The sequence below is a fragment of the Eretmochelys imbricata genome, chromosome 17 (genome assembly GCF_965152235.1).
Source record: "Eretmochelys imbricata isolate rEreImb1 chromosome 17, rEreImb1.hap1, whole genome shotgun sequence".
In the NCBI taxonomy this organism is placed as follows: domain Eukaryota; kingdom Metazoa; phylum Chordata; order Testudines; family Cheloniidae; genus Eretmochelys; species Eretmochelys imbricata.
Window position 1 is genome coordinate 21,894,801 of NC_135588.1, and position 18,579 is coordinate 21,913,379.

Genomic DNA, 18,579 nt, shown 5'->3' on the forward strand with positions numbered 1-18,579 from the left:
GGGGGCTGGGATGAGGAGCCAGGGGTGAGGCAGAGACAGGGACAGTTCGGAGGGAATGAGGCTGGGGAAAAATGGGCAGCAGAGCCAATGCCCACAAGCACACACTCCCCTATAATTGTGTTAGTTATATTTAGAGGACAAGCTGGCACAGCAATAGCTAAGGGTCGCCAACAGATGGTGGCCATTTCCTGCCTTTGTGCCGAGGCCCTGGAGCCAGTGCCCGGCCCATGGAGCAGAACCAGCCTATTGGTTTGATGTCTCTTTCTGCAGGTCCAAAGGACAGTGGCACCAGTGGGGCTGTGAGAAGGGCCTGTCCCCTCACCCTGGAGGCATGCAGCAGGGGCCAACAAGACCCTGGGGGTCTCTCTGACATGCGCACTCTGCCTGGTTTGGCAGGGGACAGAGGGGCTCCTGGGGCAGAGGGGATGGTATCCACCTTCCAGTGTTTCCCCGAAGGAGGTTACAGGGACAGGGTCATAGGACAGTTCATAGAAGCTGTGGAAATTAACCTGTTCTGTCCCTCCACTACAAGCCCTAATGGTCTCTCAGATCGCCCTCCCGCTCTCTAAATCCTTTACCCTCCTCTAGCCCCTTTAAGGTGAGGATCTCAAGGGGCTTCATAAACCAGCTTTAACTGAACCTCAGCCCTCCCCTACCTCGGGACATTTTACATGTAGGGAAACTGAGGCACAGAGCAGTAACGTGGTACTGCTCTCTGGGCTGGGGCATGGCTCAGTGTCACAAGGCAAATCAATTCCAGAGCCAGGAACACAACCCAGGAGCCTTGATCCCCCAAACTCCACATCTAACCTAGGGTTGTCAATTTTGATTGGACGTATTCCTACAGGTTTTCTCACATGACATAATCTTTAATCAAAGATGAATCTTTAATTCCTGGTGACTTCAGGACAATCCCTGAGGGTTGACAACACCAGTCTGACCCCTAGGCCACTGTCATACCCTGTACACAGTGGGACCTAGGCCATGTCATTGGGAAGAAGAGGAAGGGCTGTAGTATCCAGATGGACCCCTGCAGCCTGGCAGGGAGGTGTCAGGGGCTTGCCCCTGCATGGTATCCGAGGGTTACTGAGGCTAGCAGGCAGGGTTGGAAGCTTGTCCCCTCGGTGGGGCGATCAGGGAGAAGGATCTGATACCCTGTGCTCACACATCTCTGGTTCACCTGCTCCAGCAGACTCAGCGGGGTAACAGAGGCAGGACTGTGGTTGTCTCTCTCTGTTTTCTCCGTGAAACAAGGATGATCTGTGCTGTCCCTGAGCTGGGGCCAGGCCAGGGGAGGGAGAGCATAGAGGCAGCACCTGGGAATCTCACAGCTCTAGGAGGGGCAGAGGGCCAGATAGTGGGCCTGTCAGGAGAGCAAACCCCTTCGCTCCCAGGATGTTAGCAGAGCCAGTCTCCGTGGGGCTGCTTCTACCTCACCCCAATGTTGCTTTCCCAGCTCCAGTCACTTCCAGAGGCTTTTTTGACCAGCTAAACTCGTTCTCCTTCACTCAGCCCCTCTCTGCCCCTTCTGCGGCCACTTTATATCTCCCTTTGCTGTGGGGGGGGGGTGTTCTTTGGGGTAAACCCAGCTGTGATCAAATTGCCAGTCACCCCACAAATCAGAGATGGAACCGCACTGCAGAACAACCCTGCTGGACCAGGGCCAAAAGGTCAGCAGGCAGCAAGGGGAGAGTCACCTTAGTGAATCCTGCCGCCAGAGAGAGGAAATAGTCCGTTCAGCTCCACAGGGCCTGATCCCGCGAGGCACCGAGCGCCCTCCTCGTCAATGGGAGTCGAGCACTGGAATGAGTTCATGTGCATCTTCTGGCCTGATCCTGACCCAACAGGGCCCTTTCTGGTCCCTGAGCACTGCAGCTGCCCTGGGAAGGGGTGAGGGGCAAGGGGTGATCAGGGGGCTAGTAGGGGATGCAGGCAGGTGTCAGCCCTTCCCAGACCAGGACCCATGTTGTAACAGATACAAGTTTCAGCACCCCCCTTCCCCCAAAGCCATAAGGAGAGGGAGAGGGCTCATGCCGAGGGTGACCAGACATCCCGTTTTTAAGCCCTCCTGCAGGTGTCCTGACTTTTTCTTAAAAACGGGCAAATCGTCCCATATTTTCTATCTCTCTCCCCCCACCTAATCAGTACTGGTGGGTCCTACTGCTGGCCGGATCCCTGCTCGCCAGTTGCCTGCCTACTAGCGATGAGTGGGGAAGGGGCCAGTGGCTGACAATGGGGGTGGCTGTGCAAGGCTGGTGGCAGGGCGAAGATGCAGAGCGCAGGGAGGGGCCACCTCCCCTGCCGGTCCATCAGCGCAGGCCCCGCTGCATGCCAGCGGCCAGCAGGGCCCTGACCCCCCCCCCCTCACCCCCCAGCCTGTTTCCGGCCAGGGCTGGCTGTGAGCTGCGGTGGCTGGTGAGTGCAGGCAGGTGCCAGGCGACAGCTGGTTACGTGTCACCTCTGCTGCCCACCCATTGGCACTTTGCATGCTCCCCCCTCACTGTCCTCTCCCAGCTTTGCTCCTTTGCCCCCACAGCCTCGCTGCTCCTCCATATCCCCCCAGTGGGGCACATCCCGCTCCCAGTGCTGTGCAGAGAACCAGCCCATGGTCGGAGCGCTCAGCTCACCATCAGCCTGGCCGGCAGGCTCCTTCCTTCCCCTACTGCCTCTGGCTGGGCCAGCACCCTGGGAAAGCCAAAGACCCTCTGGCCAGGAGCCAAGCCCTGCACATGCCAAAACCCCGCACAGCACTGTCATGGGGAAGCCTCTCCACCCCTCAGCTAAGCTCTGGAGTGCGGGGGGGGGGGGGAGAAGGGATTTCCAGCCCCTGCAGGCTCCACAGCAGCCCCTGCCCCTGCCCCCCCCCCCGGCAGGAGCTTAGCACCTTCTTCACCAGCCCCCCCACCCCCCCGTCCTGCCTCCAGGGAATGTGGAGCTGCTCCGTACCCTAGGCTGAGCAACCTCTCTGGCCGGGTTTGCTGGAGCCCCTGCAGTCCGGTTCCCAGGGCTCTGGTGCATAATGCAGCCTTAGAGCTTAGTCCCTTCCTGCCTGCGCTGTAGCCAAAGGTGGCTGGGTTATGTTGATGGCCAGCAGCAGCCTGGAGGCGTTAGCTGCCTTTTCACACTGTGCGGACAGGAAGGGACAAGCTGCTTCCAGCCACATGGGGGTGGGAGGAAGAGATGAGCTTTGCAAAGACACGGGCCAGGTCATCCCTTCCTCGCACCCCCACCCTGCGGCTGGAAGCAGCTCCCGTCCCTTCCCTCATGCAAAGTGCCATGAAGCTGCTGCTGGCCACATTCTGGTGTGAATCCTGGCAGAAGTCTGGGGGGGCGGGGGGGGGAAAGAATGTGACCCTACATGCCCCCCCCATGTTGTCTCAGGAAGATGTGACACCAGGTACCAGGAGAGGCAGGTCTGTCCTGGGGGCCCAGCCAAGCACGGATGGTGGAGAGCACCACACAGGGACGGTTGTGGTCGGTCAGTCACCCCCCTCCCCGCAGTGAGAGAGGTGTATGGGAGTGTGTGTGTGTCACCCCTCCATGTGTGAACCCTAAAGCCTTAAAGATAAGAAGGTAAATAAAAAGAATCCAACTACGCAGTATTTCTTTTTAACAGGGGCTCAGTCAACGTTTGTACTGCATAGTTCTGATTGATTGCCTCTGAATCAATTTTACTAGGTATCCCGTATTCAGCATAGGGAAATATGGTCACCCTACTCATGCCCCACAGCACGGGAGCCATCCCACTGGTGATCCTGCCTGAGGAAGTGCCCTTCTCCCAGCAGGAAGACATTTGAGAACCACGATGCTGGAGCATTAAGGGGAAAAAGTGGAACCCCTTTGGAGCCTAAGAGATGGGGTCTTACCTGCTTCCCCACCCCCGCATCAGGAGCTGTTTCACGGGAACGAGCTAGTTAGGGACCAGTGCAGATGGTCTAAGGACACAGTTGTGTGAGGTGCTGAAGTCAGTGGCGACTGAGTGCTAGATCAGGCCCTAAGAGAGGATTGGGAGGGACTCTGCCACTAACCTAGAAGCCAGGCCCCCACCCAAAGTCCCTTCACCCCCAGAACTCAGACTAACACCATGGACTGGCTGCCTGGAGATGGCCAGAAGAGCATTTGTGGGGCTGAAACTGTGCAAAGGGCCATCGGTAGGAAACACTTAGATCTGAAGGGGTGACAACCAACCCCCCAACCCGGCTGCCCTCTCCACTTCCACCCAGGGCCCTTGCTGTGCCATCTACTGGGGGCACATGAGCCTCAGCCCTCTGCTGCTGAATCGTATCACCCACACATCCAAGAATATCCCCAAACCACACACCAAGCTGTCCTTGAACATCCCCTGGTCTGCCAAAGAGAAAGGGGACCTGCTGCATTGCAGGAACCTCTCTGGATCATAGAATCATAGAATATCAGAGTTGGAAGGGACCTCAAGAGGTCATCTAATCCAACCCCCTGCTCAAAGCAGGACCAGTCCCCAATATTTGCCCCAGATCCCTAAATGGCCCCCTCAAGGATTGAACTCACAACCCTGGGTTTAGCAGGCCAATGCTCAAACCACTGAGCTCGGCAGAGCCAGCCAGGTGCCACAGCTTGAAGGCACAGTCCAGCTCAGCCACTCAGTGGATTGGTTTAGTCAAGCAGCACCCAACTTCACCCCCCTAAGAGCCATATTAGCATAGCAACTTGCCAGAAACTTACAGGTAGCCCCAAGTGTATAAAATGGACCAGATTGCTGTAGCCTGCCTCCTCTTTAATAAACAGGTGCAGCTGACAGATGCTACAGATCCCATCATGCCATGCTCCACTCCCCTGCACCTGAGATCAAGATACACCTCCCTCCCAAGCCTGCATGTGGGGACATGTGGTCTCTGCAAGCCATGCCCAGAGTAGGCTGCACGTGTGCACTCTGTGTGAAAAGGGTGATAGTCAGCCAGGTGGAATGGTCTTTGCTCTGCTTTGTCAGGTACTCTTCTCCATCTCTCCTCTTCATTGCTGTTCGGCAATGACTTCACCTCCTCAATTATTAATCCTTTTTGCAGCCCCAGCTGTTGTTGGATTAAGCCCATTAAACCTCCTCTGGGATTGGCCCCAGAGAAGGAGGCAGGTTTCCAAGAAGTGCATTAGAGATGACAGCACAGACAGGGAGCTGAGACAAACAGAAGGTGAAGAGATGGCCTGTCTGAACAGCCTCCTCTGTTTCCCATCAGCTATGGTATTGGTAGCCAAGGCAAGAAGCAATGACGAGTAAAAGGGGCATCATGTGAACCATCTCCTTGCAGACTGCACCAAGCTGGAGCTTGGGAGAGCATGACTCAGGACGCATGTTGGCTGTGAAATTAGCCATGGGACTCAGCCAGCAGGGGAGAAACATCTAGAACAAAGCCCAGGACAATTTAGCTCTCAAATCTGGATGCCTGACAAAGCATACTTGAACTTTCTACCCCCTTGGTTGCCCCATTGCTTTTGACAGGTTTCAGAGTAACAGCCGTGTTAGTCTGTATTCGCAGAAAGAAAAGGAGTACTTGTGGCACCATTGCTTTTGGGTAGCAGAGTAAGGGGATTTGGACTACATGGCTGTCCCCACAATAAGGGAGAAGCTGCTGATCTCATCTGACTTGCACTTACAAATCCTGGGGGTTCTGACTAGCTGGTGTGTCTCTGGTGAAGTCATCGCTGTTCCCTTGTAATCACCACTGATTAGCAGATGGGGTGACCCATCCCTCCTACTCTGCTCAGCCAGCTGTGTCCCATACTGCACTGCAGCCACATGGGCACACGGTGATCACTGTGGGGCAATTCTCCCCTTTACACCACTCTGGTGACATAAAGAAGACAGAAATGGCCCCTGAATACCCACTGTAAATGGGAGCTCTCTGGCTGGGGTAGGGTTGCACAGCCCCGCCCTGCCCTGGGCCCCAGCATAGTGGGCATGTCAGAAGCATGCTACAGGAGTGTCTGCTCCTCTCCATGCTGAGGTACAACCCTGCCACTGCAGTGTAAATGGCCCAGGGACATCTCCATGCTCCTGACCAGAACTTTGGTACAGGCCTAAAGGAGGCTGTCGACAGAGAATCGATCCTAGGTTTTACACAGGGTCCAATGCATGCTGGGAGTGTAGTGACTGCTGTGTGAACACTCATGCAGGCAGGTAAGACTGATAAAGCTCATAAGGCTCGAATCACTGTAGAGTCTAGAGTTTTCAGTAATCTGGGAGGAAACATACAAGTAGTCGGGGTCTTCACCCATTGAACTCTCTGCCTCTTGGCTCTCCGCCAATGAATGTGCATCTCTGGCATCCTGCAGGACGAAATCTAACTCCTTCTGGGACGGATTTGAGTTGTGAGTTCACTCAATGTGTTTGTTGAGATTGTAGGAGCAAGGGACTGGGGGGCACTGCTGCCTGCTCAGGGCACTGGGACGGCCCTGGTGCCCCCAGAAGGGGCCTAGAGCAGCTCATGCCCTCTGGTGGCTGGGACCCTGTTGCAGGGCGTGGGGAATGGCAGGCATGGCTGAGGATCTGTACAGCCACCCCACAAGGCTGAGCATCACTCTCTGTGTCTAAGGGCAAGGGGGTATGCTGGGGACTGGCTGAGGTACCCACAATGCTCCACTCCTATTGCCCTGGCCAATGTACATACAGTGCTCTACTCCTACTGCCCTAGATGAGGTACCCACAACGTGCTACCCCTATTACTCCTCCTGCCCGGGCCCGGCCCCCGCCGCGCTCTGCCCCACCGCGCTCTGCCCCTCCGGCCCGGCCCGGCCCCCGCTCTGCCCCACCGCGCTCTGCCCCTCCGGCCCGGCCCGGCCCCCGCTCTGCCCCACCGCGCTCTGCCCCTCCTGCCCGGCCCGGCCCGGCCCCCGCCGCGCTCTGCCCCACCGCGCTCTGCCCCTCCGGCCCGGCCCGGCCCCCGCTCTGCCCCACCGCGCTCTGCCCCTCCGGCCCGGCCCGGCCCCCGCTCTGCTCTACTCATGAGGACCTGACTGAGGTACCCACAGTGCTCTACTCCCATTGGTACAGAAGGAGGCGGGCTCTACATGGTGGACACACCTAGCAGCCAATGAGATGGCCTTCTTTGACTGAGGGGCCCTGATTTAGGTAACCCAGGCAAAAAAAAAAAACCAAGCGGGGGAGGCGGTGGATTGGCAGAAGGTGGGTGTAGGGGGCAGGACCTGGAGGTAAGCAGCAGGGGCCGGGACCAATGAGTGAAGAATAGGCGCGGTAAGAGGAAGGTCTGTAAAGCTGGGGGCGGGTTGAAGGCGACAAGGGCCAATGAGCGAGGAGGAGGCGGGAGAAAGGGGCGGGTCCTCCGGGGGCAGTTCTCTGTGGAGTAGCAGCTGCCTAGACCTGTGAGCACGGAGTAGGCTCGGTAAGGGGCGGGACCGTGAGGCTCCGGACGGGTCCCACTGGGAGTTCAGTTCGAGTAGCATTCGCTCTGGCCAATGAGAGGCGGCAGAACCGGGGGGCGGAAGGCGGCTCCCGGCGGGGGGTGTGGCTGCCGTGTGAGCGGCAGGGGCGGGGGCCAATGCCGTGGGGAGTGGGTCCCGCTAGCGGCGGGTAGCGGCTGCGGGGCGCGCGGCTGGCGGGCCGGGGCGAGCCGGGATGGACCGGGTGAGCAGCTCCATGAAGCAGGTGCCCAACCCGCTGCCCAAGGTGCTGAGCCGCCGCGGGGGCAGCGGGGGCGGCGGCGGCGGCCTGGAGGCGGAGCGCGAGGGCTTCGAGCGCAGTCAGGTAGCGTAGGTGGGGCCGGGGCGGGGCGGGGGGGTGTTGTGGGGGTGAAGGGCTGGTTGAGGGGAGGGGCGTTGAGGGGGCCGGTGGAGGGGTGAGGATGTTGGAGGGCTGGGGGACAAGGGGAGGTGGTGTTGACGAGTGGGGACATTGGGAGGCTGGAGGGGATGAGGAGTGCGGGATGAGGAGTGGGGACATGGGGGGGGATGAGGAGTGGGGACATGGGGGGGATGAGGAGTGGGGACATGGGGGGGGATGAGGAGTGCGGGATGAGGAGTGGGGACATGGGGGGGATGAGGAGTGAGGGGTGAGGAGTGGGGACATGGGGGGGGATGAGGAGTGGGGACATGGGGGGGATGAGGAGTGAGGGTTGAGGAGTGGGGACATGGGGGGGGATGAGGAGTGGGGACATGGGGGGGATGAGGAGTGAGGGGTGAGGAGTGGGGACATGGGGGGGGATGAGGAGTGGGGACATGGGGGGGATGAGGAGTGAGGGGTGAGGAGTGGGGACATGGGGGGGGATGAGGAGTGGGGACATGGGGGGGGATGAGGAGTGGGGACATGGGGGGGATGAGGAGTGAGGGGTGAGGAGTGGGGACATGGGGGGGGATGAGGAGTGGGGACATGGGGGGGGATGAGGAGTGGGGACATGGGGGGGATGAGGAGTGAGGGGTGAGGAGTGGGGACATGGGGGGGGATGAGGAGTGGGGACATGGGGGGGATGAGGAGTGAGGGGTGAGGAGTGGGGACATGGGGGGGATGAGGAGTGGGGACATTGGGGGGGGATGAGGAGTGCGGGATGAGGAGTGGGGACATTGGGGGGCTGGGGGGGATGAGGAGTGGGGACATGGGGAGGGATGAGGAGTGAGGGGTGAGGAGTGGGGACATGGGGAGGGATGAGGAGTGAGGGGTGAGGAGTGGGGACATGGGGGGGATGAGGAGTGAGGGGTGAGGAGTGGGGACATGGGGGGGATGAGGAGTGCGGGATGAGGAGTGGGGACATGGGGGGGATGAGGAGTGCGGGATGAGGAGTGGGGACATGGGGGGGATGAGGAGTGCGGGATGAGGAGTGGGGACATTGGGGGGCTGGGGGGGATGAGGAGTGGGGACATGGGGAGGGATGAGGAGTGCGGGATGAGGAGTGGGGACATGGGGGGGATGAGGAGTGCGGGATGAGGAGTGGGGACATGGGGGGGATGAGGAGTGCGGGATGAGGAGTGGGGACATGGGGGGGATGAGGAGTGCGGGATGAGGAGTGGGGACATGGGGGGGATGAGGAGTGCGGGATGAGGAGTGGGGACATGGGGGGGATGAGGAGTGAGGGGTGAGGAGTGGGGACATGGGGGGGATGAGGAGTGCGGGATGAGGAGTGGGGACATGGGGGGGATGAGGAGTGCGGGATGAGGAGTGGGGACATTGGGGGGCTGGGGGGGATGAGGAGTGGGGACATGGGGAGGGATGAGGAGTGCGGGATGAGGAGTGGGGACATGGGGGATGAGGAGTGCGGGATGAGGAGTGGGGACATGGGGGGGATGAGGAGTGCGGGATGAGGAGTGGGGACATGGGGGGGATGAGGAGTGCGGGATGAGGAGTGGGGACATGGGGGGGATGAGGAGTGCGGGATGAGGAGTGGGGACATGGGGGGGATGAGGAGTGCGGGATGAGGAGTGGGGACATGGGGGGGATGAGGAGTGCGGGTTGAGGAGTGGGGACATGGGGGGGATGAGGAGTGAGGGGTGAGGAGTGGGGACATGGGGGGGGGATGAGGAGTGCGGGATGAGGAGTGGGGACATTGGGGGGCTGGGGGGGATGAGGAGTGGGGACATGGGGGGGATGAGGAGTGCGGGATGAGGAGTGGGGACATTGGGGGGCATGAGGAGTGCTGGATGAGGAGTGGGGACATTGGAGGGCTGGGGGGGCACGGGGAGGGATGCTCTGGCCCGGGCAATACCAAGATACCCAGTTCCTGCAAGGGCCAGGGGGATGAGATGCCAGAGGGCAGAGAAGCCAAGACACAGACATGACTAGTTTGGGAATCCAGCCCCAAATACTTGTTCCCTTCCCAGTCTGTCTGTCCATCCATCTAGGTGCCTTCTCTACCTGCAGTCGCTGCTGCTAACCAGCTGCTTTTATGCATATGCACTGAGAGGGCACCATGCCTTTGCCTGGAAGAGCCTGATCTAAATTAGATAGATGAAGCAAAGGGAGGGGTAGGGGAAGAAGCAGTGAGGCCCAGATGTATAAAAGTATTGTTCCGTCACGCAGAGAGTGAATTATCTACCTTCTGATATTTTTAAGCATGCACTGAGATGGGGCAGAAGCTGAAAGTCTGAAACTGTAGCTCAGATGTGAGAGGCACAAGTTTGGGAGAAGAGATGATTTTTGACGGACAGACACAAGAACAGCAACTAGGGTCCACAGTTGTTGCAGTGTGTCAGAGCAATGAGAAACAGAAGGCAGCCTCCTTACCCTGGTTTCCCCTTCATTGTGAGAAGTTGCTCAAGTTAGGGGAGTAAGTGAAGGAAGCCAAGATTAGCCCTTGGTCTATGATACATAGGACTAGCTTGTGCAGGTAGATCTTATTGGTCAAAAGATTTCAGATTCTCAGGAGTTTTCTTTACAATTAGATGTTTCAAAAGTTGTAGCTGAATGGACACTACAGTGGTGGGTAAAATAGTGGCAGCCAGGATGAAAATATGTTTCTATAGGTCTTGTAAAGATGAGTGTAATGTCCTTTAAAAGGAGAGATTCCTATCTTACAATTAACTCCAAATGCATATGCCTCACTGGTAATGCACACCAAGGTACACTCTCACATTTCACCTGTATCATTACATTGGTTTCCAGAGCAATTCCAGATAGGCTTTAGATGTCCCTTAGCCTTCAAGGCTCCTAGCTCTCATATAATGGCCTGTTTAATGGAATCAGTGATGCTTTTGGTTCTGAACCTTCCCTGTTGCTTTGAAGCGCTTATTTCGGTAGCTGTTCCACTATGCAGTAAGAAAAGGCGTACTTGTGGCACCTTAGAGACTAACAAATTTATTTGAGCATAAGCTTTCGTGAGCTACAGCTCACTTCATCGGATGCTGTAGCTCACGAAAGCTTATGCTCAAATAAATTTGTTAGTTTCTAAGGTGCCACAAGTACTCCTTTTCTTTTTGTGAATACAGACTAACACGGTTGCTACTCTGAAAACTATGCAGTAGGATTTATTATATGCCTGTTGCTTTGAAATGTCTTATACCTTTAGATTTGTGCAATTCACTAATATTCTAAAAGAAAACTCCACCCTAGTTATCCTTGTAGGGGCTTTCTTTTTTTTTTTTTTTTTTTTGCAGTGTGCACTTTGTTTTGTATAGACTAGAGGGTCTTGTGTTGGCTTAAATAGCATTGCACCCCCATATAGGCAATGCCAAAATGCTAGCAGATTGTTATTATCTATGTAGCTCTGTAATTATGTATGTTAATATACATAAGTAACAATGTTTCAACGCAAATTACAATGTCCCTGCCCTTCAGCCTAAAGTCACAAGAAAGTACAACACATAACCAGCACAGAGTGGTATGTGGTCTTTGTAGCTGTAATGCTTCTTGGTACAGGCAGGTTTTTCAGAAGGTTTTCTGGAAGAGAAGAGGCAGAAGACCTGGATGCTAATTGGGAGGCTGCAAGAAGGCGCAGACTCGGAAGCAGCGGAAAGTGATGGAGGGATCAGTTGGGAGAGATGCTTGGCCAGCCCAAAGGGGGTATGTAGCAGGAGAGGAGAGCAGAGTGCTGCAACTGATGTAAAGTAGGAACTCTGGGGAAGCTTCTGTATTGCTCTGCTCTTTGTGGAGTCATCTGCACCAGTGCAAACTGCTACCATTTTGATCTAATAGCATTTTATACCCACTTTGCACTCACTGGTGTAAATGACTGCACAAAGGGCAGGGCAACAGAGAATCTGTGGGGAATAAGGTAAAGCCAAGGGAGAGTTTTGAAAAAGGAATAGAGGTAGTGCAGGCAGGAGATTCGGATCGCTGGTCAGAGCAGTAGAAGAGGAGGGGTTCTGGCCAACAGTATTATTTGTGTTATCGTTGTACCTAGGAGCACCAGTCGTGAACCAGGACCCCAGTGTGCTAGATGCTGTACAAACACAGAACAAAAAGACGGCTTCTGCCCCTGAGAGCTTACAGTTTAAGTATAGGATGAGACACCAGATGGATAGACAGACCTGGGGGGGAGTGCAAGGAAACAATGGACAATATTGATCAGTGTGGTAGGCTGTGGTTTCAGCGAACAAGCAGCCTAACAGTGGTCAAAAACTGACTATGAAAGGATGGGGTAGAGGGTGAGACCACAGAAAAGGCAATAGTGGCAATAGTGGTTGAGGTGGGAAACAACCAGAGTATGGGTTAATGTCCTGATGATAGACACATAGAGTAAGGCTTAGTTTTGGGTTTATGAGGTTTTGAGTAAGGACTCCTATTGGAAGCTACCTAGAAAAAATACTTAAAGCCCTAAATTTGGAACCGGGACTAACCTTGCAATCTAACAGGTCCTAAAGGGGATTGAGTGCAATCATCACTCGAGACAGTGTCTCCAGTGTGATCCAGAGCCTGCAGAAAACAGTGAAGCCTATTTATTTCAGATTTGGAGGCCTTTATTCCAACTAATAAAGAGCAGCAAATTCTGTGTTTCACTAAATGGCCCCACTCTGCCCAGGCTAATGAGATCTTTTCAGCAAATATGTACTATTAGTATTCCCTTGAGAGCCCCTTCTTCCCCACAGAAAGTGAACATTACCAGATGGGTAGTGGTGCTAATACTTATATGTTAGTGCAGATAGCAAAGCGTCAGAAGATGGTAATTTGTGCCATCAACAACAAAAGTCTGTGCAAAACTTGGAACATCTGTATAACCTGAGTTTCATTTTCTTGAGGATATTATAAGTTCTAATGGAAGGACACAATATGTGAACATCATGGTCTCAAGCACAAGCTAGCAAGGTCCAGAAAGCTGGTTATAGGACCAAATTATTCAACATTTGTTTCTAAGCAAGTACGTATCAGCACCCAGCAAGATGCTGTCTCTTTTCCTGTTCTTAGTTGATCTTTCCAAATCTTTTGGTAGCTGGAAACCTCAGGGCACTGTGTTGAAGACTCTTTAACTCCATCACAGGATACATGATCCCATTCCAGTTTATGGTGAAGTCTCTGAAATATGCCAAGGCAACTAGAGGTTAACTATGATTTTTCCAAACACTGGTTATTCAACACTTTTCAGATCTGTGCTTCCAAATTTTGCATAGAACCTGGTATGCATTTATTTGAAATAGTGATTATTTTTTTAATACAAAGGTTTCATCTGATTCCCAAGACCTTTATAAAATCAGGGTTTACCTGTATTTCTGTATCCTCAGCCCACTCCCAGTGTACCTCAGTATCTGCCTGGTCTTCTGGCAGCAGAACATTCATGAAGAGGAATGTCCCATACCAGAGGAGTATCCCAAGTGGAAAAAGCATGTCAAAATGGTTATTCTGTCCTGTTGGATGACTGACATCTGTTTCTTGTCATGACCCATCCTATGTGGTGTGAGATCGAATATTATGAGAATGTTTCATTAGATGCTACACAAGGATCCTGAATTTAATAGTTTTTCCTCTGACAAAGCTAATTTGTTGCTTTTGGGCCAGATGTCAATGAACCTTGCAGAAGCGCTGTCTCCGTTTCCCTAGCCTGGGTAGGTGAGTTCCTCAGGTTGCTTTGTGGCACAAACATAAAGATAGATCCAAATAACTTTATTTTTATACTGTTTCAGTGTGTGTATGCCAACTCTTGATGGACTTCCTGCTGGATGAAAGAACCTCTACTAGCACAGCTGAGATTAGACTGCCTGCTGTTGCTTTTTACATACCCATAATGGCTCTGCTTTTCTTCAGCCATCAACACAGATGGTTTTTAACGGAAAAGCTGAGCAGTAGAGACATCGAGATCCTATAGATCCTGCTGTTTTACAGATACAAAACCAGATAGAAGTTTATAATTGCATGTGGATGTGAGGGCTTTTAAAATGACTGCCTAGGTTAAAGTCTGTATTTCACTTATTTGGATCTGCTAGTGCTTGTTGCAGAAGCTGAAATGGAACAAATCTTAAGAGCTGAGCAACAACACTGGCTGAGGGGATGGAACCAACAAAAAAAGTAATGAATCATGACATATGTTGTTACTTGTGTTTCCTATAGCATTTAATTCAGTCTGACATCTGTATCCTTTGGAAATGATTCTTTCGCTGTCAAGGAGTCTGCTACAGTAGTAACTATTCTGGACGAACCTTTAAAATGCTTGTCAGGGTTAAAGCTCTAGAGGCAAGGTTTGAAGCTGAAGATCTGGAATCTACTTGGTTAGGTTAGGCATAGCACTGCAATCTAATCCACTTTGATTTCCCATCTCCCTTCCATTGCATTTGACCGCAGGGGATGCAGTTGTGATGCTGGGGACAGAGAAGTGATTCATGCTCTGTACTAACTGAATTTTTGCCTAACAAACTAGCAGAGACAAGATGTTCAGCTCTTGGATAAGCCAAATATTTAACAAAAAAAGAGAGAGTGAGACTGGAAGAAGGATGCATGTGTGGTGAGTAAGATGCATGCAGATGGTGTTACATTCTGAGATATACCACAGAGCAATAAAGGATCACGGAAAACTCCAGGTGCTTCTCTCAGGATAGTACCAATTACTCTCAAAGGAAAATGGTACAAGGAGATAATGTAAGTGAGGAGGGGGAAATGTGCACTCAGAATAGCAACTTCACTTAACAGAGCAGCTTCAAAACATGGTCTGCTTTTTTCCTACATTTAAATGATCTGTCCTGTAAAGCAGTGATTTCCTGAAGGATTTGTTTTCTGTTACAGGAGCACTACATTTCTACACAGACTGTTTAAACCTCAGCACACCACTCTAATCACAAAAGCCTTGTCTACACTGATGTTTGCAGTGTTCTTCAGCTGTGTTAGTCCCAGGATATGAGAGACACAGGAAAAGCTATTATCTCACCCACCTTGTCTCTTTTGTCTACATGGGAGCATTGAGGCACTTACAGTTGGAAAGATATGCTATGTATCAAAGACACAATGTATTTGCCCCTGGGAGCTGTGCAGGGCATTGTAGGGTAACAATCCCTGCAATACTTGCTGCGAGTATTGTGTATGGACATGGTGTCCCATACCCACCCAATGCATGATATGGATACATTGCACTTTTGTCACTTGCACCAGTTCAGACACACCAATGAACGTTCCAGTAGCGCAGCTGTCTAGTGTAGACAAGCCTGCTGAGGAGAAGCAGGCTCCTAGGCTTTGTTCACACTACACTCACATTCTTAAGATTTCCTTCTCTGTATCACAACCATGGGAAACTTTAGGAAAATACAGCTAATGTAGGCAGAGCCTTACTCACATAATTCAGGTTGGCCCTTTAAACACAAGCATGCTACAAGCCCCTGGTGAAATAAGGGCAGACACCCACTCCCAGTTCTTCTTTCTGTCTAGCCTTAATACCAGGGTGGTTTATTCAAGTAGGGAGGGAAGCGGTGGGGAAAGATACTACTTTCCCAAGACAAGCCTTCCTCCAGAAATCTGGAAAGTGGGATTTCAGGTCTTCCGTCAGAATATATAGGAAAGGCACTGAATAGTAGAGGGAGAGACAGAGTGGATTGTAAGCTGTTTGGGACAGGGACCTCTTTTTGTTCTGTGGATGTGCAATGCAGTGCCCAGCACGGCGGGGTCCTCATCCGTAACTAGAGCTCCTAGGCTCTACCGCAGTACAAACAACAATAATCAGCACTAATGGTTGTTGACAATTTTGGATGAGACACAAATCTAGAAGACCTTCACTTAGCTTGTGGACCACCATTGGGCTTGATTCACTGTTGCCCTGCACCATGTTTATGCTGGTGCGCTGTGGTTGTAAAATGCTGCCAAATCGGACAGTAGAGTTTTACTCCCCCTGTGCACTCACTGTGCATTGGTGCAAATCAGTGCACAAGACACAGGACAATGGTGAACTGGGCCCGCGGACCGAAAGCTCTGCTGAGAAGTGAGGAGTTTTTCTGGGTTGTAAAGTAGCTACTATTGCATATGTAATCACTAGAGTCTGTTTACTTTAAGAGAAAATTGGCTAGCAAATTACATCTGACCCTACATGAATTTCAGGAGTCCAGTCAGCCATCAGTAATGCATCTCCAGGCTAGAAGTACAGTTGAATCCCTGAATATGGCCTGATCCACACTTAAAGCTCATGAAAGCTTATGCTTAAATAAATTTGTTAGTCTCTAAGGTGTGACAAGTACTCCTTTTCTTTTTACGTAAAAGTTAGTTTGACATAGCTACAATGGTCGGGGGTGTGAAAAATTCACACCTCAGGGCACCGTAGTTAAGCCAGCCTAACCCCACTGTCGATGTGCTGTGTTGACCTAGATACCACCTCTTGGAGAGGTGGATTATCAACAGCAACAGAAAACCCCACTCCAGCGCTGTAGAAAGCATCTGCCCTATGGCTCTACTTCGGCACAACAGCAGTACCATAGCTGCGCAGCTGGAGCCCCCATAGTGTCGACGTGCCCTTTGTCGGCACTGCGGGCAGGCGGTGTGACTGTAGCTTCCGCTAGATCAAAGATAGCTTGAGTAACAATGACCGGGTAGCCGCCACAGCTTGTGTGGTGGTGCAGCCTAGCTGCTGCAGTATGTTCTGGGGTACTATTGTACTTTGGTAGACCACAGCTAGCTCAGGTATGTCTGCAGGTGCTGCAATCGCATCACCTGATTGCAGTGTAGACACAACCTTAAAGTTTTAATTTCCATTTAGAAGGCATACTGAAGTGCATTTTCTCTGTCCCTGTCCTGTTTCTCTCTTCACAGTGTATTGTTTGACTGCTGTCCCCCTGGGATCCTTGAGAAGACAAGATGTGCCTCTCATAAGGCTATCCCTCACTGAGCGGAATCATGTAAACAAATGTTTATGGCCCTTAGACTGTAAGGTCTTTGTAATGAGGACTTATTGGTTGGCTCAGTTCACATGTTGTACATCACTTTGTGCACTTATGACAATACATAAATAATGATATATTGCATCAAATGTCAATCTGGCATCTGGTTTATGAAAGTGGGAGCGGACATGCATACAACATTAACTGCTGGGACAGGAGTTTAATATGCCCATCTTGCAACATAATTCATTTTACAGGGAATGTAAGAGAGAAGATGTCATTTGGTGTGATCCTTGGAGAACACAGACTAAGAACATTGTTGGCTGGAACTGGAGTGAGGGTGAAGAACTGTTGTTCCTGTAGAGGGAGCCTGCTTTGTCACTGTAAGAGCTTATGTGCTCTGAAGGTGAATGTAAGTTGCACTGGATAGGGGAACTTGGAGACAGAGGGCTGTATCCTTGAGATGCTCTTAGATGAACAGGAGATTATACTGTGGATTTGCTTTTTATGTCTTTTCTTTTTGCTCTATGTTCTGTTCTATATAGGTTCTCATACCACTCTTCTCAGCATAGTGTTTGAGCACCTTCTAGTCGTGCATGACTAATATCCGTCCTATGTGGTTTATTCTTTTGCTGAGTGTTTGTGAAAGTGGGCCATTGCCAGTGCTTGGTTAAGGCCAAGAAGGGGTGTTCAGTATCTGTGTCCATTTTGGTTTGGGGATATCTTCTCAGAGTGCCAACAGCCCATGTTTTTTTGTCTTTGTGGAGGGAAGGAGGGCTGGTACCTTTGTTAGTCAATGGACTGAGATCAGTAGCTTGCTTCAACATTGTCACTCAACAGTCATTGGATGGTGGTAGCATTTGGTGCTACTGATGTGCACATGGTTCATGTTGGTGATGGAGAGGTGGAAGCCAAGTATCCCCTTTCCTGTCTCCTGAACCATCCAGTCCTTGCTGATTCTTTTTAAGTGAAAACAGCATAGACTGAAGGACTAGAAAGTGTAAGTGCTTTGTTTTTTGTTTTAGGTCTATGGATCGCTTTAAACACACACTGACACAACTGCAATGTATAGAAGTAGTATCATTGCTGATTGGCTAGCTCAGGTATCTGGAGAGCTTCACCTGGTCTAAGCTATGAATTCTCCTTTAGAGACCCAGAATTATTCCTCTACCAGGAGCAACTCTGTTTCAGAGCCTGCAGCAGAGAAACCTCTTCCTGTTCTACAGTTCAGAGGATGTGGGCCTTTGGAGTCCCAGAGAGGGATGTGGTGTGGATTAGGCTCTTTGGGGAGATAATCCATTTGGCTGAAACTCTTGGTAGAAAATAGGTCCTTAAAAATGGTCGCCTCCTAACCTCGTATCCGGGCCCCTTCCAATGCTTCTCTCTCTACAATCATTAACTCTCTGTACAGCTAGGACACTCGTCCAGGATGTGGTTGTGCCGCCTCCTCCCTCTCTCTGGGTCCCCCCTGCCTTCCCATTTCTCTTACCAGCTCTCTCCATCCCTCTTCTTAAATCTCTGCACTGGCTTTTGCTCTTCTTTCACATGAAGTTGGTACATTTCCTTGCTCCCTCCCTGACTGCTGTCCTCTCCTGCTACACACCCACAGCACTCCCTTTGGTCAGACCAAGGTTCTCTCCCAGCAACTCTCTTTGTCACTTTCAGGCACTCCCATATCTCTGCCTTCATTCAGGCTGTCTTCATATATTTCAAGCACATTATAGCTGGATAGCCACTGTCAGGGTTCTGTTGCAAAAACCAACATTGAATGTTAAACCACTTTGCTAATAGAATGGGGGTGGGCAAACTATGGCCCACAGGCCATTTTAAGCTGGGCTGCAAGCTCCCACTGGGGAGCAGGGTCTGGAGCTTGCCTCTGCTCTG

At 52.1% G+C, this 18,579-nt stretch overlaps 1 protein-coding gene across 4 annotated transcripts in view; it reads left to right on the plus strand.

Moving 5' to 3' along the window:
• Positions 1-7,544: 7,544 nt before the first annotated feature.
• Positions 7,545-18,579, plus strand: part of HIP1 (huntingtin interacting protein 1) — a 162,815-nt gene continuing 151,780 nt past the window's right edge. Inside the window, exons 1-3 of one of the 4 annotated variants that reach the window (XM_077836892.1) lie at positions 7,598-7,735; positions 11,333-11,476; positions 16,628-17,107. In XM_077836892.1, coding sequence (XP_077693018.1) covers positions 16,844-17,107 — 264 coding nt within the window. In that variant the 5' untranslated portion in view covers positions 7,598-7,735; positions 11,333-11,476; positions 16,628-16,843. Of the gene's footprint in view, positions 7,736-11,332; positions 11,477-13,131; positions 14,346-16,627; positions 17,108-18,579 lie in introns of all 4 variants that reach the window. The other 3 variants (XM_077836894.1, XM_077836893.1, XM_077836896.1) reach the window with 3 other exon arrangements.